The following is a 27,102-nucleotide window of genomic DNA, read 5'->3' as shown; positions in this document are numbered from 1 at the left end:
CAATAAGTAAAGTTTTAATGTATACTAGTATAGTATACATTAAAACTTTACTTATCTAAAAATTGGTAACGTGCTTTACATTCACAGTTCATAAGCAGAAATAAAAATTTCTAATAACATCGAATTTAAGTATCTTAAAGGCTAAATTCCGTAAGTTAAATAGAGAGACATATGGTGGCAGTGAATGCAATTGACCACCAAACTTCCGTAAGCGTAAATCTAATGCAGTAGTGTAGATGGTCGTCCGTCTGCGTATGCGTTTCTCCCACTGACGCAAGCTACGCGTTCGCAATGCACTAATGGAAACAGGGCTTACTTCAATAACGAGCTGCGTTTGCAAGCTGTTTAAAAATATGATAAATCACTGCCTAGTTTATACTTGGAAGCGAACAACATAATTTTGCCTTATAAGAACAATTCAGTAAAGAAAGAACGGCCATCGATTATGTATTCATTTTGAGAACCTCCATTCGTAAAGATTTTTGACAAAGAATTTCATCTAGTTTCTGTCTTCTTTGACGCTAAAAAGGCTTACAATAAGGAATGGAGAGAGGACCTTTTTGTGTGACCATCACGTTAGTGGCTTGCGCGGCGAACTGCCCATTTTCATTCAGAATATTTTGAAGGCATCTGCGTTGTTAGATATCTTCGAACAAGAAGAGAGATCGGAAGGGTGTCCTGAGCGATACTCTGAGCAGTTTGAAAATAAATTCTGCATTCTCTCTACGGTTTCTGTGCCATTATGTGCTGATTGTTTCTAAATATGTTGTCAAGGTGTATATATGCGATATTTAGTGAGACAACGCGGATCGCTTTGAGCAAGTTGTAGCAGTTGTCAAAGAGACATAAATTTGTGTTATCAAAAGAGAATACTGTTTGCTTGCATTCTTGAGAAACAGAACTTTTTATGACCGTCCATGCTCAAGAGTCACTATTTCCAGCTGTACCTGAAGTGAAAATTTTAGGACAGATATTCGACCAAAATGTAACCTTCCTTACACAGCTCCTGCACTTGGAAAAGGAGTGTTTCAAAGTGTTAAGTGTTTTAAAAGTTTTAAGAAGGCGAATACGTCTTGGGTTTCGGAAACATGGTTCTTAATGCTTCACAGCTTCAGAACACTAGTCTGCTCAATACTGGATTATAGCTCAGAAGTTTATAACTCAGCGCAGTCTTCTGTTTTATTGAAATTAGATCCCATTCATTATTAGGCTCTGCTGATTTTGTCTGGAGGGTTCAGAACATATCCTGTGCAGAGTATGCATGTCTACTGTTTCGACAGCTCCTTTCAGGTTGTTTGGCTTGGTTTAGTTTATTACAGCAAATCACAATAATTTTATTTTTAGATGCATACAAATGTAAATATTTGGCTTTTCACTCTGTTTACGGCTCCTGAATCTGATGGTCCACCAGTGGCTGAAAACATTGAATACTGTTAGTTGGACACGGGTTCGAATCTGGGCACACGAACTGGCTACATGGTTAGTTTTCGTAGTTTTTCTCATGTGTGACTCGCATACGAGCTAGTTCTCAGTGAAGGCATCTCTTTTCGGCAGTTAGCCATCGCGTTTTGCCGTATTCAAATAGCGTAACCTAATCTGAGTGTAATGAGCAACTTTACAATTTAATAATACTTGAACCAGTTTTTGTAATATTTTTTGGTTATATGAGACTATGGCAAAGCCTCGATGGCTATCTGCCTAAGGGGAGGGATGCCTTCTTGGAGGATTTTCTAAGAGAAACTGGTTCTTATACACGTTACACATGAGGAAAAACACGAAAACGCTGATATAGTCAGTCCGTGAGCCTGGATTCGAGCACAGGTCGGTCCTACCAATGTTCAGCCATTTTATTCCTCATTAATCGCTGGTGGGCCCCGTTTCCTTCAGGTGAGACGCAAGCAGCAGTCTCTTCATCTGTAGTTTAGTGTGAAGTCACAGCCCCATCACTATTCTCGGCTTTATACGTTAGACGACATCTATAACCAATTGTTTGCTGCACAGCCTTCTTTTGTACCTTGTTTCCTCACAAGAGCTAAATTGCTTAAAATGCTGTATGTCTGATGTGAATGCTCATGCAGTGAACCATTTTGAAATTATACCTCAAAACTGCTGAAGTTCAGATATTAAAAGTTTTCGTTGATTTTGGTAAAAGAAATTCTACCAAGATCAATTATAAGCAACTTTTCCAACAGCACAGACATAAATACAACACATCGACTGAAGGCATATATATAATCGTGCTTGAATATCATTCGCGAATGGGAACAATAAGGATTATAGGCGATTGAAATGATGCTTACTAAGAACGCCCTAAAAAATTCATTATTTGTTATTATTCATATAATGATCTAAAAACAATGGAAACATGTTCAAATACTCAGAATCATATACTTGTGGAAGTTTTACATTTCCGTCTGAATTAAAGGAGCTGTGCGTATCGGATTCTTTTTAACCGGGATGCAGGGTTTGTAAGGATAAAAGCAAATAGGCTGGCAGACGTTACAGTAAAGCCTGCTACGGAAATATCTAGTCAGCTCGTCCCTTTCAGCGATATTAAAACTGTCAAGTGCAAAACCATTAATAAATCGCAACTACAATAGGACATCAAATAAACAATAAATTGAGGTGCATAAAACGTTCAGTCGAGTAACGGGAAGCCACTAAAAACAGGAAAAAGAAAATCCTTTTAACTCGCCTTTTAGAATCGGGCAGTCTCGGTTTGCTTGTAAATACCTTCTGAAAGCAAAGAATGAGCATTTTTTTTCCAGATTCGTTGCTCAGGTTGTGGTGCCTCATTTTAATTGTGTGTGCATGTTTTAAGGAGTTTCCTCTGAAATATTATAATAGCTATGGCGTGTTTCTTGAATAAGGAAAGAGATCTATTTTAATCTTTTTATGTATCTAGAAGAGACTGGTTGTTATTATTTAATTTGATTTTGTTTAAGTGAGTTATTGTGTTTAACACAGTATATTTTAAGAGAAGGAATATTAAGGAATATTATCTTTACATGATTTTACATGGTTTTATATTTGAATTCCTTCGCTGAATTTTATACCTATTTTAGTCTTGGTATTATTTTGTATTTGGTTTGTATTCATCACTGCATTGTTCGTTTTTATTATTATGTAGTTAACAATGCAACAATTTAGATAACAACGCAATGTTATGCAATGTAATAACAACTTATTAACAAGGCACAATAGATACAGTTTGGGTTTGGCGCAGTATAACTATATTTGTTTTTGCTCCAGTAATTATACCAACCACCTAAATACGTGTCCATGACTGGCCTAGAAATTCACCTGATCTAAACAATAACAGGATAATTTGGTAAATTTTTAGAGGAAACTCTAAAGAAAAGATAACAAGTCAATAAATGAATTAATTTCTAATATCATCAAAGTTTGGTTTCATAAGGATCAGAGCAAAAATATTTAAGAAACCTTAGTGAAATCAATGATACAACATACCAAAAAAATTTTCAAAGAGAAGAACATAATTCGTATTACAATATCTGTTAAGCATTTTAAACCTAATTTTCATTAAAACTTTAATATGTTTCAAATTTTAATAGGTTTTCATTTATTTGTTCTGAATAATGTGCACACTACTATATATAAATAATTGTAAGCCAGTGAGAGATAAAAAGTATTTAAAATTTAATTTGAGTTCCCGCTATTAATAACTTAGTACAAATATTATTAAGAGCCATAACACATATGCAAAAATTTATTTATTCATGAAACAAATTTTTCAGCTACATTTTTCTGTTTATGGTGTACTTTTATGTGCTTTCAAATACACATCGGCGATCCTCAAAATAGACCACTCTGCTTTGTAATGTATATACAAGACATATTTAAATTAAAATTCTAATATATGTTCCATTATTCGGTAACATAACTGAAAGGTTTGAGTAAACTGAGAGTTAAATATCTAATTTATTTATGAGTAGCTACATTTTTCTAGTATAATTGAAATAAACATGAACAACGTTTACTGTATGGCACATTAAAAATTATTTAGGATGGTTTCTAAAACTTCTAAGTTAACAAAGATCATTCAGATTCTTTGAAATTACTAATATTTAGATACCCAAAGATGACAAAAGAAAATAAGACAGAACAATGAGAAATAGGTTTACAATACAAAATGCCATTAGACACATATAAAAATGTTTCAACAAATATATAATGTTGAATATTAAGCTTCTTCTTTATTATAAGCATTACATGTAGGCAACTGTAAGTTAACCAACTGTAAGTTAACTGGTATGATACTGGTCTCAGTAAACCGGGCATTACGTTTTACCCATTGATATTTTTGTTTAGCTTAAGAAGCAACTTTCTTTCATCTTTCATAGTTTTATGGATGGTCTAATTTAGGGAAAAAAATGCACATCGTAGAGTTCAAACCTTTACTAATGAATATTTAGTTGTCTTAGGTTTTCCTTTGCTAACGCGAACTTAACCCTTGGTCAAAAATTGCAACTTTTATAAAACCTAATCTGAAATGTATTGTCTTCCTATTCAGACTGACTGTTTGAATGTTTGTGTTTGTGAATGCTTGGATGTACGTTTATTCTTTACTTTTTATACATATAAAAAAACTATGAAAAGTAAACTTCGTCTAATAATTGCATTCGAAGATTTAATCTACTTCCCTGTAAATATTCAGATTGCTGCTTTTTGGAAAGAAATTCCATTTCTGTGAAAGAACGGTGTACCTGCTAATTTCGTAGCAAAATATGTGAGCAATCTTATGTTTATACATACATAAAAAAAAAAAAAAAAAAAAAAAAAGAGTCAAATTCAAAAACACTTTTTACGATTTTCTTTTCCAACGGAGTTTACAGATGTAATGTTATTTTTATGTATTAGCGAGTTTATAATAAATATATATCAAAAGATAATACAAGCCAACTTCACATCACCCAATTTTCACAAGCGAATTTCACAAGTTAATGGAAAGAGAAGGATACATCTTTGAGTGAAATCAAAAGCACCAACAGTGTTTGTTATTAACCTCAGAAGCTTTCAAACATGAAAGTAGAAAAATTAAATATTACAAAAACAAATAATCTAATTTGATATGTTCAGTCCATTATATTTTACTACGTTTGAATTTGAAACTTATTGTCCGTTACTACAAAGTTTATTTTACCTTACGTAATCAGAAACGGCTTTAAGTAATCAGATATTTTACTATTCGTATTTTGTTTCAGCATTTCAACTTTCCTTTTCTTATGTATGTTGTTAATATAGTTTTATACTATGACCTTCACTAGCATAAAAGTATATTTGAAAGTATATGTAAGTAGGAATGTAATAAAGCCGTCAAATTCTCATAGTATTCTCATAGTATTAAAACAAAAGCGAAGAATGAAAACAGAATCTGTTAGTCTAATTTGTTATAATATTTAATTATGTACTTTTTAAATTTCAGAGTAGTAATTCCTATTTAAAGGGAGAAAGTGAAGGTTATAGTTTCAAGACTGATAAATTAATCTTTCGTTTCGATATATCTGATAATTTATGATTTTGACTTTAATTAAATTTGCATTACCCCTTTCCTAGTACTTTTGTTTTCTAGTACCAATAAGCATACGTGAATATATTTGTTTGCACTGAAAATGTCGTCTGAAGAGGTATAGGTGCTTCACTATTTCTAAGAAAAATAACGCTTAATCAGATTAAGTAAGATGCGTTTCTTTATAGCAAATGAAAACGTCTACACTAGCTTATGTTTATTGAAAAGGATCTTAAAAGTAATGTTTAAAGCTGAGCTAGCTTTCAGAGAGGAACAACCTCAAATTATTTCTAGCATTTTGCCAATAGGTATTAAGACAGGAAAAATGAAATAATAACTTTGCAACAGGAATGACAGTGATTATTGAAGACATGCTAACAGATTCTGTTTTCATTCTTCGCTTTTGTTTTAATACTATGAGAAAGACTCTCAGTTATTCGTGGAAAATCATTTTGTTTTCTCTTTTAATTTAAAAAACGCATAAAATTTTTATACGAAACTTTGTATATTTTTGTACACTTTTCATAGCAAATGATAAAAATCTTGTTTGTTTCAGAAGTTTAGACAACTTTCAATCCAGTATATCACCGGTAATTATTTTTGAAAAAATTTTGGTGTTAATATTAACTGCATATGCAGCACAATTATCATGACACTCGCTAATAAAGGAAAGTGAAATATAAATGCCAATAAGGAGCAGAGATCGCCATATTTGTGAAGTACAATCTATGTATAAAAATAATTCATAATGATTTTATCATCTTGTATTGTAGCGTGACCCATTAATTAAAGCATCATGGGAATTAATGCACATGATACACATGTACATAAATGCACAATTAAACCAGGTATGTCTCCAAACGAATTTTGCTTTGCTTCTGTGTGTTGTCCAGATTTGATACCTTGTAATCTTGATACCTTGTCCAGATTTGATAAGTTTTATTTGTGAGGTTATTTAAATCACTTGATTTACTCGGAAGAGTTTACTTGTCTTCAGTACAGAGTAGATCAAGACCCTTCGCGCTTGTCATCAGCGTTTATTCTACTTCGTTGGTTGCAGTAGCAGCATTGAGTGGATCTGCGAACTGAAATCGAGATGGATCAATTTACACTGATTGGATCAAATTCCAAATGATGCTGGATTTATGGGGCCCCTGTAGGCATACTTTGAAATTTAGCATACTTTGGTAATGAACACATTTTTCTCATCCGATATCATTTGATCACCCAAAACGTAACAGATTAAAGTATAGATTGAATTTTTCATAAATATAAAATTTTGCGTTCGAAATTTCTTTAAAAAATAATCACTTGAAACATACGTATTTGATGCAGTTTATAGTTAATGAACTCATGGAACGGTTTCCGTATCGTCTTGAAAGCATTTAAATCAAAAAGCAGAATATGTGACATATAAAGTGAAAATTTGGTTTTGCCATTCTGTTTTCAGTCTTAACTTACCCATAATCAGATGTAAAAGTAATAGGTGCATGTGTACATGAAATAATTTGTGAAATATTTTGTTAAATTTCTAGATAATATTTTAAGAACTCTAATAAATATGAAGAATCTTTCTTTAATTTACATCATAAAAGATTATTTCATGCAAAATTAGAAAGTGAAAACAAATATCATTAATATATACCAGTTTCCTTGCGTAATATTTATCAATATTATTTCTAAACATTAAAAAAAACTAAATTACAATTAAAGTAGTTTAGATAGACTATATTCAGACACGTACATTATAGCTCATAAAATATTTCAGGGAAAATAAATAAATATATTAGGAAAGGTCTCCATGACTGATCTTATTGAGATCCACATTAAATATTCAAGAATATACTGAAGCCGGATGAAGTAGTTAAATCTTCAGTTAGAGAAAATCAATATCATACGTAATCTCTTAAACCATTTATTGAACCGAAAGCAAGAAATAACTTATACTAAATCTGAAGGGAAGATATTTGAGCCTTTTTCTTTGCTTTTCAAGATCAAGCAAAGAAGAGTTATTTTTAAGCAATAAAGTTACTAATTACAGAGGTAACACTGTTTGCTCTTATATTCTTATAGATTTCATTAAAAGTGACATATTACATCGATCTTGGCAACCACCGCAGAAATAACAGAAGCGAGATAGCGTTGATGTAGCGTTGAACGCCTGGTTGTTAATATACAAGTATTTTATAGCAACACTTTTTCACGGGATTACATAGTTACATAAGCAACAAGTATTTTAGAGCGACACTTTTTAACAGGGTCACATAGTGCAAGATATCACTGGCAAACATATTATAATCGACTAGGAAAGTTTCTTTCCAAGATGTCCCTCTTTCAAAAAAGAAATAAATTTCTAGAAAATTGCTCCGTAATAAAGACAAGCATCTATACTTATTTACTATTCAGCCATAATTTGAAACTACAGAAGAAATGCTATCTAGACATTCAGTTCATGGTATGATGCTATGAAGAAATAACAGTACAAAATGTCAGATATCCGTTATATTTCTAAAGGAAATATTAATAAGATGTTTTGATTAACAATAAATATTAATTTTCACCTTTGAATTTCCATAAACCAACAATCCTACATATAACGATGGTCATTCAGATAAATTTTAACCATTACCCCGTTTCACTTATGTAAGGTTTCCTTTCAAAAACATCCGTTTAGTGACTGAATAGTTAAAAATACAGATCATTGGTAATGTTCTGAAAATTCGACTCTCAGCGACTATTGGTTGCAGGGAATCTTCGAGTTTATCCTTATGTATAAACAATATGACCCATTTTTTTTTCGAAATTACACCATGAAGGCATCATTTGACTAAAGTGGACAACCCTATCTTTTCTTATTCTTAATTAATGTAATATATTTTCAAATCTGTTTAAGAAAGTTGTATAATTAATTGTGTAAATGACAGCAATTATCTCATGCTCTCTGAAAATTAAATAACAAATACAATCCTCAACACTTTTTTAACTGCATTTATGTACAATAAAAATTTCTATATAAATAAAACGTAAAGAGAAACTCGATCTCACATTCTCTAAAAAATATTAGGTGTTCTTGAATTTGTTAAATTTAAACTTGTTAGTAATATAAAATATGGTCATCATATTGTAATGCGAGCTCCCACTGAATCCTAAAGCATACTGATTTGATGAGTTTCTAGCAAGTATTTATTTATTACATGGCAAAAGCATGTGTGTTATCTGTCTTAAAAGAGGTGCCTTGAGAAAGATATTCTTCGGCAAATTAATTCATACTTGGTTTACATATGGCGAAACCTTGCAAACGTCTACAGACAAAACAGTTAATTATTAGTCAATTACGCAATATGTATTTGATGTACACGTTCTTGTTCTGTTACTCCGGTACACATTCTACATGTCATACTGACTTATTCGAAATATTTTTTCATTTGAAATTCTTTGATTTAAAAACATTGTTGAGAATATGATATATGTCAGAGGAAGTAATACATGAAAGTATCAAATAATATATTATTTTAATGTTAAAAATATGCGTTTTTGTATATTTGATCAAAAACTTCTATTCTAATGAATATCGTCTGTCTTTATCTGTATTTTACCTCTCCCTTGTAAAGGATAAAGTTTCCTTTAAATTGTTGATTTATTAGTTTTCTTCTAATTAAGCAGTTTATATACATCTAAACATTTCCCATTAGGAATTAAAGAGTAAAAGGTAGTGTATTAAAGTACATTTAAAAATAGATATTTCTTTTTCTGAATTCTATAAAAATAGTCCATCAAATATTTTCATTCATTATTTCTGAGTAGAATGTCTTAAGAAACTGAGAAAGTTTATGATTGCTTAATTCTACTGCATCTACGAAATTTATTACTTATAAATATCTTTGAAATATGATATTTATTTTCCTGCTGCTGAAGAAAATTATTTTTAAATTCAACCAATAAACATTGGGTTAAGAAAATATCAAAGTCCTTTGTGTGTGTGTGTGCGAAACATCGAAACTCTGAAATTATTATGATTTTATCAGCAATCATTCAATTTATACATACTTGGATGTTATATTTCCGGATAAAACAAAAATACACTACCATTCAGTAGGAAATATAAACGAACATTTTCTTACTTTTCCTTCCTTCGATCAGCATTGAATATGTATATCTGTAGAGACATTAGGTATTTTTGGAAGCATGCAAGATAAAAAATAAGCAACACCTTCGCCGGGAATCGAACCACGGACCTCTGGAATACGCGCCCAGCGTGCAGACTACCTACCACATCACGAAGGCATGCCAAGAAGGCGGGAAAAATACCCTATATACTTTCCCTTTTAAAAGGCGACTGGCTTTCTAGGGGACCCAGTCGCCAAATACTGAGTGGGGAGAATCATCATCCATCACCCTTTTAGTTCGGTCGCCACTTTAGAGACATTAGGTATTTTTTGGAAGCAGGCAAAATTAAAAATAAGCAACGCCTTCGCCGATAATCGAACCTCGGTCCTCTGGAATACGCTCCCAGTGTGCAGACCACCACACCACGAAGGCATGGCAAGAAGGTGAGATAAATACCTTATATACCACTGAAAGAGAAATTCACTTTCCACAGAAAAAACACAGTGCTGCAACTTAAAAATTGATATGAGACCAACCGTGATTTAAAATTGCATTGGGAATTTAGATTAGTTTTTATTTACCTCGGAGCTCAAAACGATGTCGCGAAGATTTTATAAGCAGGAGCAGCAAAGAATGACAACTTATCAAGGTGACGATGTATGCTCTTTCGTGTAAGCGTTTTGTGATTTTGTTTTCTTGTCGTCGACGCTGAGAAATGTGGTTTCCGGGAAAGTGAAGGCGTTTCATATGCCAAATTGGCCAAGACTAGTGGAAGGTGCCAGTTTCGTCCCGATCCCAAGTTCCTGTATGAAAGGTTGAAGTCATGGACAAAGTTCCGGTATAGATGACTAACCGAATGCTCACCCCAAGGGCTAAGTTTTGCAATGCAGAGACTGTGGCTCTCTAATTATCCAAAAAATCTGAAGTTATAGTCATTCTCGTCTTTTTATTATTACTTATTTTTTCATGTCGCAAAATAAAAGAATTTCTTCATTGCTGTAAAGTCCATATCTCTGGGTAGCTATTTTAGAATGTGAAATGAGGACATGTAAGCAACTTTGATTTCCATCGAAAGAAACTTGTTTTCCTGAAGACCCCAGTTCCAAATAACAACACATGGGTATTTCAATGTAAACCTGACATAGAATAGCAAAATGACGATCGTAAATAAAAAAATTCCTCTATACGAATCCCGTCTTTCGAAAATCAAGAATCAGATCACCGCTGGTTGTGCTCGATGTGCGGAAAAAAAAGTCACCCAGGAAAAGGGGAAGCGGAAAGGAGGGCACCGGAAAATAAGAAACGGAAAAAAGGTAACCTTAAAAATCTATCCAAATAATATCGCCAATTGAAGCTCGAGAAACCAGCAAAATTCTAATTTACCCAGCAGGGTTATAGCAGGCTCTCTTGAGAGCGGTGTTAAGGGTAAGATGCTGAGCTAGCTGCAGCCTAACAAGGTCATTTCGAAAGCAGGTTTCTCCAATTTGCCCCTGGGAAAATCGTATATTCTCCCCCGTGTTTGTTTCACCCGTTTCGGAAACCGACCCACGTTGAAGGCCGGTCGCCCGGAAGGAAAGAATTCATAGGGAGCAAATTTTTCTCCTCTGTTGTATTAATGATTGCCGCCGTGGAACTAAATAATTGTCTATATAAACAATTCCTGCCGTATAAACTTAATGTTTTCTGCTGTTACTTTATTTTATCAGAATAGTTGACAAGTGAATCTAAACAACCAATAGTATTTTTTGTTACAAATTTTAGCACACGTAATTTAAATTGCGTTAATTAATTTTTGCATGACAGAAAAATAATTTTATATAGGATGTTATTAAATTAGAATCTCAATATGCCAGAAATTAAACGATACATCCATTTAAAGGTGAAATTAGTTTGCTTTGATTTATTACCAGCTCGAATATTCCTAAGCAAGCAAAATGACTTTGTTCGAAGAAAGGAATTGTTTAAAAACACGAATTCAGTAATTGTATTGTCCACAAGTAACTCTGTTCTATAAAAAAAGGTAGTAATAATTTTGACTGGCTGGTAATTTCAGAACTTTACTTCATTAAATTTATTTTTGTGTCCCGGCTTCAAATTTTTCTTTCTAACATCCTTTTCCTAAACTCCGAAAATTTACACTAGTTTCAGTACTAGAGATTGTGATTTAAATACTATGCTTTTTTTTTTTTTTTTTTTTTTTTTTTTCGGGAGCACTGTTTCAAGAACTGCTTGTTTTATGGTACAGCACACATTTAGATTGAAGCCTTCATATTGCATTCATTAGAATGCCTTCTTTCTGTATTATCACCTTTATTGCCATTATTTAACTAAGATATTGTTAAATTGAACTAATGAAATAGCTCGATGTTTCCAACATTGATGCGTTGAAAAATCTATCTGCTTCTATTATGCAATTTATAAAGCTTTTCTTAAGCAACTTCATGACACTTAAGTTATTTTCTTTTTCACCTGAAATAGTCTAGTTACAGAAAAAGAAATGCATTAAAACCAAATTTTCACTTCTTCAGAGCACTTTTAGTAATATATTTGGATTTCAGAATAAATAAAAGCACCAATAGATGGCGTTGAAGATCAAATAAGAAACTGGAAATATAACCCGAGAGTACTTGTCAATTATATTGACATCTTTGATTCGAGGAACGGAAGCTTTGAGGGCATTTGCTTTCTTCTTGAGAGCCTGAATGACCTTCGGCTTTCTCCCGTACTCTAGACGGCTCCTTCGGCCTACCGCTCCCGAAACTCGAGGGCTATAAGGAACACGCAAAGATAAGTTACTCATGCGCAGTGAAGGCGGAAACATGGCTTCCGTTTCACTTGTGGCGTTACTCAACGACCTTCTTTTCCGCAAACAGGGAATTGGAGACATCCTGACATCCTGCAGTTCGATGATCTCCTCATTCTGAAAAGAAAATTTTTTTTAGAAAGAGACTTTCTATGTGAAGAATACATTTAATTGTAGAATGTCCTCTTGTTTCTCGAATAAAAAATTGTCAGACTATATTTCTCTGAAATAAAGCTATAGTTTTCGTTTGTTTGAACAACAACATGCACCGTTAATTCGAAGAACAATAAAACTGGGTAAATTCTATTTAAATGGGAATATATATCAATGCCACGAAGAACAATAAAACTGGGTAAATTCTGTTTAAACGGAAATATTCATCAATGCTAGTGTTTCAGTACTGCCCTTATTTTCACATTTTAATTTGGACGCTACTCTTCTCTTATTCTAAAAATAGTAATGGCTTTTCTGAACTGCGTCATTACTGGATTAATCTACCATATGATGATGACGCACCTAGTTTGGAACTTTTCTCTTAATAAGCTAATGTACTGCACAATTACTGACTTTGCTATTGCTCCCCATCGAAGGTAGACTGCTTGCTGCTTCTCTTTTTACCCTAAAGCTATCAAAATTCTAAATGTTTTGAGAAAAGAACGATTGAAGTGCCAACTGAATAGTGGCCAAAAGTGTCAATTGAAATAAAAATGAATATTTTATCTAACTCAGCTGCACAGTTTGCTCTTCATTCTCGATCAACATCCGCGCAATCAACTTTTCTACATTAGGGCTTTATTAATTGTGATATTTAGGTGTAGATGATTTGAAAATTCTTAAACAGCGTTATAGAATATAGCGTTATAGAATTTTTTTTTGGCGCAGATAACAAGACAGAATTTTATTTCTTAATAAATAATTTTGAGAACGCACATTCACTGTGGGGACGTGAAGCGCGCCACAGTTTTCATAGCATATTACGTTTTTTCGGACAAAGGAAGAAGCCTAGTAATAAAGCGAAGTGGAAAAAAGGCTGCGCGATAGTAACAATGGTATTTATAAACTTGATTTCTTTGTTTTAATTCTGCATCTGCGATTGGAAACGAGCTGTCGCGATGCAGGACGATTACGTAAACAAGAATGAAATGGAAAGTTAGCAGTCCAGAAATATTACTATACACAATTTAGAACAGAAAGGTGAGATAATCAAATTAAAATGGGGAATGAAAAGGACTATTGCCAAATTAAAGTTAATAATATTGAGTTACATATTTTATATTCTACGTATTCTTCAAAGAGAGAAAAACGCTTAGCGATAAAAATGTGTTAGACAGTTCGCTAAACAAAGGAAATATAATTTTGTGAAAAACCCTAACACACTTGTCCAATTAATACAAATTTTAAAGTTCTACTGAAATTTTCAGTCCAGCTTTAAAAGTTTGCAAAAAAATAATTAGAAATGTTCACAGTTCTTGGAAATCTTAAAGATGTCATCTGTCTGGGAAATCACTGCCTGAAAGTTAAGTTCATCTCTGCAGAATCAGCCCAGTCTTAAAGTGCAGTTTATCTACAAAATGCAAATAAGTGTTTGAATAATGAGGACTGAAGCTTTATTGTGGCTTAATTTTACTTTATTCTGCATCCGTAAGAAACATTATACTCTTGAACTATTCAATACCTAGACGTGAAAAAAAAATTGCTAACATCGTTCTCCTAAAGTGCTTCGCAAATTAAAACACAGCACAGTGTTTATATTAAAAGTGATGAGTATTTTGAAGGACTGGGGTCACCAACGCTTCAAATCATTTCAACTACGCATTCCCAGTGCTTTGAATGCTGTTAATCTCTGTTTAAAGAATATGCTTCAAGTTTATACGCTAATAAGTTAATTTTTACTTCCTATCTTCCTCATTATCATAATATTCGTCAAATGAAAAACTCAAAATTACCGTCTCTAACAAATAAATCCGTTTAATAAAACTATACCTCCTTTCAAGCATATTGAGTTAAATTACGGTCACTTCAATTAAACAAAATTCAAATAGTGCTACGGAATTTTAAATTTTTCACCAAGCATTCTGTGAATAAAGTAAGATTCTTAATGCAACTAGAATTGCCTTCATATCGAAAAATGCTAGTAAATAATAGTATTCGAAAATTTAAATACGTAATGTTTTTTTTCTGATTATGCCGGATTCTAAAAATTTCGCTTTATTTTATGAAAATGATTAAAATTTTATGATATCTAAAGATTTAATTTTTCATAATTATGCTTGATAAAATTAAGTAACAAATTTAAAGTTTTATAATTATTTTAGTCATAGAAGTTTATTAAACTCACTGTAGTAATAATTAGAAATTTTGAAAATTGTTTACAAATTTTGAATAATTTCTAAGAGTTTTGAAATTATTTTGAAAAATGATGTGAATATGAAAAGCGAATGCAATAAATTTGAAATATTATTAGAAAAAGTGGATTTAAGAAATGTTCTTTTAGTATAATAGAGAAAGTAATTAGTATTTTCATAGCTAATATTGTTATAATGAATATAGAACTACGAGAATGCGTGACTTGTATGAATAATGTAATTGAAAAAGTAAAATTTCTAGGAAAAAAATACTACAGGATTAGGATAAATGAACGTTACAATTAATTAATAATTATGCAATGTATAATTGATAAATAATTTAATGTGAAAGTATAGTATGTTGAGGGAGTACTTGTTCAAAAACAGAGGTCTGCTTTTATCTCTGGATAACTGTTCCTTTTATTCTCCTCATACATATAAACTTTGAATGCTTCTACCTTATGAAAAAAAAAATTGAATTTTTTATATAAAGTTCTTTTCTATTTGTTCATATAATGGAATATGGCTGTATATATGTATATGTGTGTGTAATATATATATATATATATATATATATATATATTTGTGTGTATGAGATATAACAAAATACGATGGCTGCTTTAAAAATAATTGATTGGCGACTTCAAAATTAACTATTCTACATTTTATGCTCTTGCCCTAAATCCATCTGTTATCCAAATTCGACATCTTTTTATGTTACATAACAACCTTGAAATTATCAATCGTAGCTTAGTGTACTTTCTGCATCATACTTAGTATAAATGCTCTTGACACAACAACTACGTCAGTCTTTTCCTAGCTACCGCCAGTGCTAACATATCCCCGCTGCTAAGTCCACTTGCCTAAAATGACGTCGTATTCTTCGATCTGTGTATGTAAAGAATTATTGTAATTCATTATGATTGGATAAATGGCTACTAAGATGTTTTCATATGCATGAAAATAAAGATTGTGACTTCTTCAAATTTCAATTGTGTCGACGTCATCTTTTTGCCTTTCTACTCAGAAATCTAGGACTGCAGCTGTTAAAAGTACCCGTTTCCTCCTACGACTTAAATTATAACTTACAAGCATTTTATAACATTAAACATTAATAACATTTACAAACATCTATGCCTTCTCAGGGATTCGAACCCTGGTCCTCCGATACGGCAGTCAGAATCACTAAACACTATCCCGGTTGGGCGGTCCGTGTAATTTAATATAATATATATATCTATATAACGGGATGTTTTAGTGAAGTTCATAAAAATCCAACTACATTATTCAAGGAACGGAGGTCTTTGTGAGTAACTGCGAGCACTCCGTAACAGCTGATGAACGTTAATACCTCATTTAGGTTCAGTGGATATGCCTCATAGATGGAAATGTTTGTACTTGGAAAAAGTTGTGGGTTCTTCAGATTTTCTCTAAAACAAAAAAATTAGAAACGTCTTATCAGAAACCATAATTTCAGCAATATTACTACTATATTTATGATATTAAAAAGTTTCTTTTAACTAAGGAAATTTGTGTAATTTTTTAAAATTTGTTCTGATGATTCAATATATTTAATGGGCGTATTACATTTGTGATTTTGCTTATAAAGCTTTATAAAGGCTTCCGTAAATTAATATCATTATGTAGACTCTAAAACACAAAACTTTGGGCTGAAAATTTAATAGTACTCTAAAATGTTATCAAAGTTTACATTTTGCAATTCTTTAAATAATTACTTTGGTCAAAATGTTATGATTTGTATTTTTCAAATTATGTTTATGTGCATTTGGTAATGCATTTGATAATGAAAAGCCTTTTAAAGGATAAAGTGCACTTATCCTTTAAAAGAACTATATCCTTTAAAAGGCTGCTAGCACTTTATCCTTTAAAATGATACTAGCACTTTATCGTTTGAAAAGGCTTTTTTGTTGCTAACTCTTTCTTTCTTTGAAGAAGGAGGGGGATATGTAAGACAAAAAATTATATTATGATGTTGGGAGGCCCCCAACTTGTCAGCAACAGTAGTAGACTGCTATGAACTGGAAATTACACAGACTCTTAAGTAGTGTTTAACTCCCTTTTTATTTCACTTTAGAACTCACAGTTGCGTTCACTTGACGCTCACAAACTACGCCGACCCGGCGGTTAAACAAAAATAGAAGAGTACAACTAAAAATAAATGACAGGATGCATAAATAACGAAGTCACTATCTACGAGGCTCTATAATCGTAACTATCTTAACCGCGTTCTAAGATACAGCTGAGATTCAGCAAACTTTATTAAGAAGTTGAAAGATTCAACTAACTGCCGAAGTAGGCACACAGGCCGAAACGCGCGGTTCTTAAATTTCTACCTAGCAACCTTCACGCTCGTGATTCAAGAAGCACACTTACAAACTCGTTTCCCTTCTATTTAAACTCAAATTACTTCTGCTAAAATTTGAATACTCTGCGCGTTCTACTAAGATTTACATACTCTGGCATTGGCAATTCTAGGGGAAAGTAAAGGCTTGACAGGAAAGATAGCTTAAACTTAAAATAAATGTTAGTTAAAATAAATATAAACCCTACAATATGAATCAAAATTATAACTTTAATTAACAATAACCCCCTTATTTACTTATTTTGAGTACTTCCCCTCTCTATTCTGAAAATAACAGCAACTTTTCTGGGCTGCGTCATTTCTAGATTAACTTTCCATATGACTTTTACATGACGATGATGACGCACCTAATTCAGTACTTGAACCGAAAACTTTTCTGTTAATAAACTGCTATACTGCATAACTAAGGTGCTTGCTTCTGCTACTCAGCGAAGGTAGGCCTTGATTTCTTGCCACAAAGCTATCAAAACGTAAATGTTATGAAATAGGCACGATTAGAGTTACAAGTGAATTGTGGCCACAAATGTCAATTGAAATAAAAATGGATATTTCATCTGCCTCGGCTACCAAGTTTGCGCTTCATTATGGATCAGCATCTGCACAGTCAACTATTCTACATTATTACATGTATGTGTATGATAAAAATATGAAACCAAAAATTACTAACTTTAATTTGACTCCCCTCCCTGGAATCTAAGCTGCGTCACTGAAGAAACTAACCGCATTGTGTCACCTTGCTTTGCCGTATTACCTTTTCCAATCGCCATTCAGAACTTTAATTAAGGATTCGAATTTTATGCCTTTTTTTTTTTTTTTTTTTTTTTTAATTTCGCGCTCATTCTCCTACTATCTCTTGCCCTGCTAGCGCATGTCATTGCTTCTTCGCTGTGTAGTCTATTGTCTCAACATATGATAAGTGTACATGTAAGTAATGTTGTTGAAACACTAATAGCGTATATATTAAACCATAATGAAGAGCAATCTTGGCAGCCGAAGCAGATTAAATATTCATTTTTTATTTCAAGTGATATTTGTGGCCACAGACAACTTGGCTCTTTATTTCCTGAGCAAGCAACGGTCCAGCTACGCCGAAGTGCAGAAAGCAAGTGCGTTGTTATTCAATATGGGGACTTATAAAGGGAAAAGTTTCGCTTTATTTTCCGAATTAGCTAAGTCATCATTATGGAAAAGTCATACAACAGGATAAATCTAGAAATGACACAGTCCGGAAAAAGTTATTACTAGTTTTAGAATAGAGAGGGGACGTATCCAAACTGAAATTAAAGAGCTACTTCAAAATTAAAATTAGAAACCAATTCCATAAAACTCTGTTAGTAAAAAGGTCATTCAACGGTGTGGAGTTTTCGGGTTCGATCCAACCGAAGGCTCGGCAATTTGAAATTTCAGAGTTAAAGGAAACCTCCATCGCTGTTAGTCATAACTTGGAGGAGTTTGGGAGTGGTAAATCGTTAAAATATAAGCTGTGCTCATGAGATAAATCAGACAGAGGATATTATGCGGAGGAGGAATACTGTCTTATTCCTCACCTGCCCTCATAGATATCGAGACTGAGGAGGAAGGCGAACATACACCAGTTGGCCATTCCTAGTTCAACATTTAATTGGCATCTATCTCAATAATATGTATGCCAGATGTAAGAGGCATGAGCTCAGAAGGAAGAAATACTTAAATGTATGCTTTTTTTACAAAAAACAACTTGAGGTTATTCCACAGAGTGCAGGTTTCAGTTTATTTTCCAAGGAATTTTCTCCTCCCTTACTGCTTTTCTTCGGCAGAATTTAAAAAGCCCTTTAAAGAAGTATACCCAATTGGCAAATAATTATCGTATAGGATCAGTTAACTTACCAATTAGGCTTACAGGCTGTTATGACGAAGCACCTTAAGTTTACATTTCTTTGGAATGCTCCCTTGATGTGAGAAACTCTCTAAACTAAGTGAGAGTGTTGAATGAGATTTAATCAAAACATGGTGTTCTGAAGCCATTGGGAAGTTAAACCTGCTATTTTCGGTATTCTCCTCAGCAGATAAATCTGGTCTTAAAACTACATTTAAATTTAAGGACCGTTTTCGGAGGGAGGTAGATTAAAGTAAAATAATGGTTTTTCTTACAAATAAAATCTGTATTCGAGGTAAAGTTAAGTAGTATGTATTTTGTATAAATTCTCATGTAATTTTTGGCACAGGCAAGTATTCCGAGCTCTAGTAGTACTCCTAATTTATCGGAATCTATTTTCGTGAAATAGTTTCGCTTTTCCAAACGTTACAGTTCAATATTTAAGCGACTGCATACCTCAGAGGCAAAAAATTATAACTGGAGATCATCAGATTATATACCTTTTATAGTTTAAGAACTTTCTGACATTTATTTGAAATATTTTTTTAACTTTCTTTATATTTGTTTAAACGCCGTGTGCCCACAAAAACTTTACCCTGCCTTTATTTTCTCAGTTGTTATTAGTAGATATGTACTTCAGTTTACAAAAATGTTTTAAATGACACAAACATTTATGCTTTGGCGTTAAAATTTAAAAATTAAATTCTGTAGAAACTGCAAAACCTACATTTTTACACGTTTCTGTTGTCCTTATATTTAGGAAAATATTATAATCATTATAAAATATAAAATGCAAAAAATTTGGCTTCCGTATTACAAATTTCGGCCAAGATATTTAATACAAAATTTTGCAATCTTTAAGGAATTTACAGCCGCCTGGAAATCGAATTCATTGTTTCCACTTGAAGGGTTTGCTAAAAATTAAAGAAGATAAATCGAAGATTGATTTTTCTTTCGTTTAAGGTCATCTAATGGCATGTCTTTATGATTTGCTAATTTGTAACACAATTTTCATTTAGAATATTTTTAATATTTGTTTGATGTTATTGAATCGAAACGCTGACTAGGTCATTCATTTTTAGTGTCATTTTAACTGCCGAGAATACATACGAAGTTAAATTTAAAGTTTTAAATGGACCATTGTTTGACTTCTTAGAAGATAAAGTACCACTGAAAAATTTGTCAGCTCTGTGATTTCAGTAAGTTGGTGTTCCAGCACATAAATCCGCAGGGCCACTCCGTTTTTTTAGCAGTACATTTTAATCTAATGTTATTAGATTCCCTGACTTATCACTACGATCACCTGACTTAAAACCGCTAGGTCTTTTTTTCTCTGAGAGTTTTGAAAAAATAAAGTTTATCAACATGGGAGTCAATAAGTCGTACACACTTGTTCAACTGTACTTACAGCTGCAAATGCGTGTATAACGTGTATAACACCAGATATATTAAGAGAGCTCAAGAATAAGTTATTTGACGGGTACAATTATGAGCAGTAGCTGAGAGCAGCCATTTCGAACAAATATTACACTAACATTATTCAGTTAGTGAAATTTGAATGTTGCTTCAGAATTTCTGTTATAATTTGCTTTTGAATTATACAGATGTCTGTTTTGATTATTATTAGCAAAAAATATGTTTTCAATTTCATGAATTCTTTATTTATTTGCTTTTTATTGCGTAACACCTTACGTAGGGTAATGTAAGGTTCATTTTTCTTTTCTTTGTTATTGTTGCTGATGCTTTTAATATCTGATCTTAAGGCAGCTAAGAGATTTTTTTCATCAGTGTTTGAAACATAACGTTTTTATTATCGTCTATAGAAAAAAATCCTTTCATATTTAATTTTTATCGCAATTCAAAAGAATTTGTAGATTGATTCTTATATTTAGAGAATTATTTTGAAATGGACTCTGGCTAATTCAAAATTAAGAAATCTAAAATTTTTATATTGAGCCAAACTTTCTAAGACAGTCTACATATCAATGCTCGTCACTTAATCCATTAACATCAGATTTTATTTTTAGTTACATACAAATTTATACGTTGCTCTCTTCAATTTGTATACGACCCCTTAAGCTTTCAATAAAAGCTATTTAGAGTTTTAAAGTTAAATATATTGGTTAGTTTTTGTCGCACGGAAATCAAATGCTTTGTACTTGATTCTTTATCACACGAGTATAACATTTACCTAAACATACGCATAGGGGCCGGGATATTTAATTTCAAATTTTGGGATATTTGACTTCATTTCCAGCTTGTTTGAAGGGTTGATTAACGAATTAGTCAGATTAATTCAAGATTGATGTTTTCCCCTTAAATGACGTTCGGAGATTGTGATTTACTAGTGAACAACATTCTTTAATTTATAATTTTGTTGCAAATGGTATGCCAAACGAAATTCCACAGAAGTAATTTATGTTTTCAGATGATCAAAGTATGTTATTTGTGTTCTCATGAAATTTTATTACGTTAGAATCATTATATAATAATCATAAGAAATTCATGCAACTAGAAACAATTTTATTTTTTCCCCTCCCATTATGAACAATTACAAATGCAACCCAGACCATTAATTTATACTAGGCCAGATGTGGTGGTCTCTTTATTATGGAGGCACCTAATAGGTGGGCCACCATCGCCTTTCCTATGAAGGGACGGACAGTTACAACCATGCCTTCTCCGGGATTCGAACCCAGGCCCTTCGGCATCGCAATCAGCTTCCTTGACCACTATACCGACTGGGCGGCATAATTTTAGTTTTAATCAATGCAAATAATGCTACAAGCTAGTTACCGAAACGTGCCGGCGTTTTTTCTGCAAGATGAAATTTATGATTTTGAGCTCTTTTTTGAAATACGTGCATATAGATAAATAGCGTTATTTGCACATTATGTATATATTTGTAACATTATTTGCATGAACTAAAACTAAAAAAAAATTGAGTTTTATGAATTTTTTTATGATTATGTTTATGATATATGTACATATATATTATTCAATACTTTTCATAACAATCTGCATAGAACTCCTCGTCGTTTAATCTATTAACATCAGAAAATTTTTTCTGCATTGATATTTTATATTTAGCTGCAATCAAATGTAAATATTTCGCTTTTCACTCTGTTTACGGCTTCTGAATCTGATGGTCCACCAGTGGCTGAAAACATTGAATACAGTTAGTTGGACCCGGGTTCGAATCTGGGCACACGAACTGGCTACATGGTTAGTTTTCGTAGTTTTTCTCATGTGTGACTCGCATACGAGTTTTATCTGATGTTGTTAGTTTTCAGCGAAGGCATCTCTTCTCGGCAGTTAGCCATCATGTTTTGCCCTATTCAAATAGCGTAACCTAATCTAAGTGTAATGAGCAACTTTGCAATGTAATAATACCTGCGCCAGTTTTTGTAATATTTTTTGGTTTAATGAGATTACGTCAAAGCCTCGATGGCTATCTGCCTAAGGGAAGGTTTGACTTCATGGAGGATTTCCTAAGAGAAACTGGCTCGTATACACGTTACACATGAGGAAAATCGCGAAAACGTCACGAACGACAGCCAGCCCGTTCATGGGATTTGAACCACGTATCGAACTACTAATGTTCAGAAATATGTTTACCGCTCGGCGGTTGATGGGCCATGTAATATGGGAATCAAACTGTTTGTATTTAATTTTTTATGAGTACAAAATTTCTCTAAATATAAATATAAGGACTGGGATAACGTATAAAAGTTGGATTTAGTCATTTACAATTTATTACAAGATGTCAAAACATGAATACTTGCATCAGTTGGAGCAATTTTGTAACTGCAAATATTGGTTTATGACCAACAGCTGCAAAATTAGAAGCCGGTTAAGGTACGGACTTACACGTATGTATATACACGAATGCAGGTATATACTTATACGTATGTATACACTTGTACGTATATACTTATACGTATATACACGAATGCAGGTATATACTTATACGTATGTATACACTTGTACGTATATACTTATACGTATATACTTATACATATGTACTTATGTAGCTTATACGTATGTATATACACGAACGAGAAAACGAGTGTATATTGAAAACTAGTGAATGCCTTTCAAACAGTTTTATGAGTAAATATCTCTTGAAGGCTTTGTGTTAGAGCCATGGTTCATGTTTATGAGATAAATAAAGTAAGGTAGCGCTTGAAACTAGGAAATGTTTAGTAGTATGATATATTTTGGCAAAAATGCCTGCATTAAATTTTCTATAGCATTAACTCAGGGAAAAAGTGAATCAACGAGGAGAATTATTTACCCATTGAAATAAGGGATTTACTCAAGCAAAAAGTTAATTCAGCTTCATGATTAAAATTACCCATAAGTATTTTAATTAAAATTCTAGAGTATTTTATGTAATGGAGGCTAAAGACATCTAGGTTTCTTAACCTTTATATTGTGAATTTCTAAAGATACTTATGTGCCAGCAAAATATTGATGCATGCGTTCAAATTTCCCATTCTCAATGCTAATAATTTAAAATATCATGTCTAATGAATTCCACTTTTATACGACCTCAAATTTGGCATTTTTTGCATTGAATGAAAATAGTTTAAGTTACATAATTTTGTCATTTTTATTTAAATCTAATTCTTCATATTACTCAATTTCCTGAGTTAAAGGCTTAGGATAAGGAATTTTTTACTAATTGGGACAAATTTTGTAAATGACTCGCAGTTTTGTACGTAAGCAAAACACCTGACTAACAGCACTTTTTTTGGTATGAATGTCTCCTTTATATGAATTACATCTCATACTAGAATCAATGGCATGTGACTAATCGTATAATCGTACAAGATATATTTAGTTGAGGAATCCTCTTGAAGCACCTGTGCACATTTATAGCAGTCATTTCAAGGAGATGTATTAATTTTACGCTATGTCTAGTTGTTACAAAAAAGTCTTGAACGGATTTTGATTTTATTTTTAAACTTTGATAATTTTACTATAATGATTGAAGCTCGCGTATCGGAATTTATTTTCTGTTGTTTGCTATAAGTATAATTACTTAAATTTTGGAATTTAATTCATTATAACGTCTACTTGTAACCTAAATTACTTCCACGTTTACCGTTTTCAAAATCTTGAAGGTTTTATTTAATTATTATACTTCAAATTCTAGTTATTTTACTGATTGGTTTGCTGCATTTAATTTATTATGTGAAATGTTTTGCTATGCAATTTTCGTCAGGTTTATACTACGTTCATTATTCATTAAAGTTTTGCGGACTATCCTAAAGAACAATTAGCTACATTATGTGTAAAATTGTGAAAATTTGTTGGTGTGGCATTTTTAACGCATATACATTCCAAAGTGCTTATGTCGTTCCATATTTCGAAATATTATTATGTACGAATTACTAAGAAATAAACCAATTTGTACATAAAAGAGAGGTAAAAGAGATTAGTTTATTAAACAAACTGCTTTTTAAATTTAAAATATAAAGTACATTTTGTCTTCAGCAACACTAAATTTTTTAAAGTTTAAATTAAATTCGTTTATGCACATTACTTTGTTATAGCCTCATTTACGCAGTTTACAGAGTATATGGTAAGTTGAGCAAGTTAAAATTGCCGAATATCAATATTGTCTCACATTAGTCCACAATTTTCCCTTATTCTATAATCTGTTACCTCGTGTTAATACTTTAATATTATTACTTCTGTGTGAGTAGTTTCTATTTTATTTGATTTTACTTTAAAACTCAAAGGTCGAATCTTTCATGTTGTTTAACATTTTTTCTTATTCCTGGATGCGTTTAATTATTTTCCAAATCCAATTTATTTAATTACATTAATTTCATTTATTAATTTATTTTCCCGTTATATAGAACCTGATCCTTGAGCGCTGTGCGCACTTCACAGCTTGCTTTAATCAAGATAGACGTGTCAACCCCTTTTGCTTTTGCTTTTTTGCCGTATTAGCTTTCTTTTAACTTTTTCCATATTTGTATTAGTATTTTTTATTTAAAGCAATTTTAATAATTATTATTATCTTGTATTAATAATCGTTATGCTTAACTTGCATTAGTGGTTATTGTCTATCTTTTGAATATTGAAATATTTATTTAATTATACTTGAAATATTTATTTAAACAATTTTATCTTGTTGGTTTTGTGATATATATACACACATGCACATAGATTCATACATCCACATACAGGTGTGTGTGTATACGCACATATATGTATGTATGTGCACAAGTATATATTTATTGTTTCTATTCAAAATCTTTCGTATATTAATTGCAAAACGTCCTTTCTTATATATAGAAATTTCCTAGTCTTAAGATACAAAGACTTCTCCAAGCGATTTCGGAAACGAAAAAATAAAAATCAATTTAACGAAAGAAAAGTTGCAGCATAGGCTTTATTCATCCTATCTGAATAACAGAAAGACAATATCAAAAAGAGAAAGGGATTTATAGAAACTAAAATGCATCAAAATGAATGAAAGTTAACTAATTTCAAAATGATTCCAACAACATAATTTTTTGTATTAAAATAATTTCCCTCGGCTTAGAAACAAAACTCTTTTTATTTCTCTTTTATTTTATTTTATTTTTATTCTGAAGATTCGACAGATTTCTCTTTCTGTGATACGGGCGTCAAGCATTTATTTCAAATTTTGAATGCTGCTTTATATTATCAAGGTAAAGTTTCTCCCGTGAAATGCAGGTCATAATGTAAGGTTTAATGTTTGTTAACATAAGCCATATTGCATTATACCGCAGATACTAATGGGTTATTTAATTTATTTGTAGGTCCCAACATACTTCGAAAAAGATGGTGATAGATGAGAAATCATGATATATCTTACCGAAATTAGTTGGTGGGGAAAAATCTGGGAGATTAATTCTGACCTTTTTTGAAGCCACCTAAATCCTAATCTTTGCCTTTTTCAAAGGAATGTTTGCGAACTTTTGCCGTTGACTCACTGATTACTTAAATTGCGTTTGAATAAATTATGAAGATATTAACTTCAAAAACTGCCAGAGTGAAGCTTTGAAGCTATATAAAGCACTACTAACCGGTCCTATTGTATCATTTGCTTTGGCGTCTTTCTTTGATTTTTTCTTTGCTCTTGCTCCCCAGTATGTATAGTTGACTGCCGCATACTCCAATAATGCAGCGAATACAAAGACGAAACACATCACTAAGTAGATGTCGATGGCTTTCACGTAAGAAATTCGAGGTAGTGATGATCGCACGCCGGTACTAATGGTGGTCATTGTCAAAACTGTCGTTATCCCTGAAACATAAAAGAGAAAATTAATTGTAACAAATTCTGAAACATTTTCATACCATGAATTAAGGAATGGAAAATCAAAGGCTTTGAGAGATACATACTCTAAGTATAATATGAAACAAATGGACTCAGTAGGAGTTATCTGATTGTAACGAAATTCCGTATGCAAATATTTTCCAACCCTACATGACAACTATTGTATTTTGGCGGCTACAGAATGAATAGCGTGAGCTACAAAGCATCGCAAGACAGCATATGGGTGATGTATAACGTGTGCTCAAACCAAAAGGAGGCCTTAGCTGTAGCGGCGTTGTATCAAATCCCAGTGAGTTAATATGTTAGCCGATAAATGACGTGGTAGTATTCCCAGTTACTCCATGCGTAGTGAACGGCTTTGCATCAATATTCTTATTTCTATAAAGTTGTTTCCATAAATCGTTGCATGATGGGCTACTCCAGACAGGCACAAAAAGAAGTTATCAAATTACTTCACGTAGAAGGGGAGCATGTTTCACAAATTTTGCGCACTGTGCGTGCCCAAGCATCTGTCAGAGATGCCGAAGACGGCGTGTTTGACTGCCCAATCTTTTGAGATACGAGGAACAGGGAACGGATTGCATTGCTAAGATTCTAAAGTGTGATGAAATTTGGTGTCACCAATTCGATTCTGCTTTCGAACGGATGATCATGGTGTGGTAGCCTCCCTTCCAGAGAAAAGCCTACTGTTCCCAGAAGGATGAAAAGTTATGCTCAGTTTATTTTTCGACGAAAAACGCCGTCTGCGCATCGAC

At 32.4% G+C, this 27,102-nt stretch overlaps 1 protein-coding gene across 1 annotated transcript in view; it reads right to left on the bottom strand.

Annotated features, from left to right (window-relative positions):
* Window positions 1-3,697: 3,697 nt before the first annotated feature.
* Window positions 3,698-27,102, bottom strand: part of LOC118181806 (gamma-aminobutyric acid receptor subunit beta-like) — a 108,278-nt gene continuing 84,873 nt past the window's right edge. Inside the window, exons 8-9 of the mRNA XM_035351011.2 lie at window positions 26,094-26,314; window positions 3,698-12,557 (exon numbers count right to left, since the gene is read on the bottom strand). Coding sequence (XP_035206902.1) covers window positions 12,192-12,557; window positions 26,094-26,314 — 587 coding nt within the window. The 3' untranslated portion in view covers window positions 3,698-12,191. The remainder of the gene's footprint in view (window positions 12,558-26,093; window positions 26,315-27,102) is intronic.

The sequence above is a fragment of the Stegodyphus dumicola genome, chromosome X1 (assembly GCF_044657685.1).
Source record: "Stegodyphus dumicola isolate Sdum_Otavi_A_Nest chromosome X1, ASM4465768v1".
Taxonomy (NCBI): Eukaryota; Metazoa; Arthropoda; class Arachnida; order Araneae; family Eresidae; genus Stegodyphus; species Stegodyphus dumicola.
Note: the sequence above shows the minus strand (reverse complement) of the source record. Positions and strands in the feature narration are given on the sequence as shown.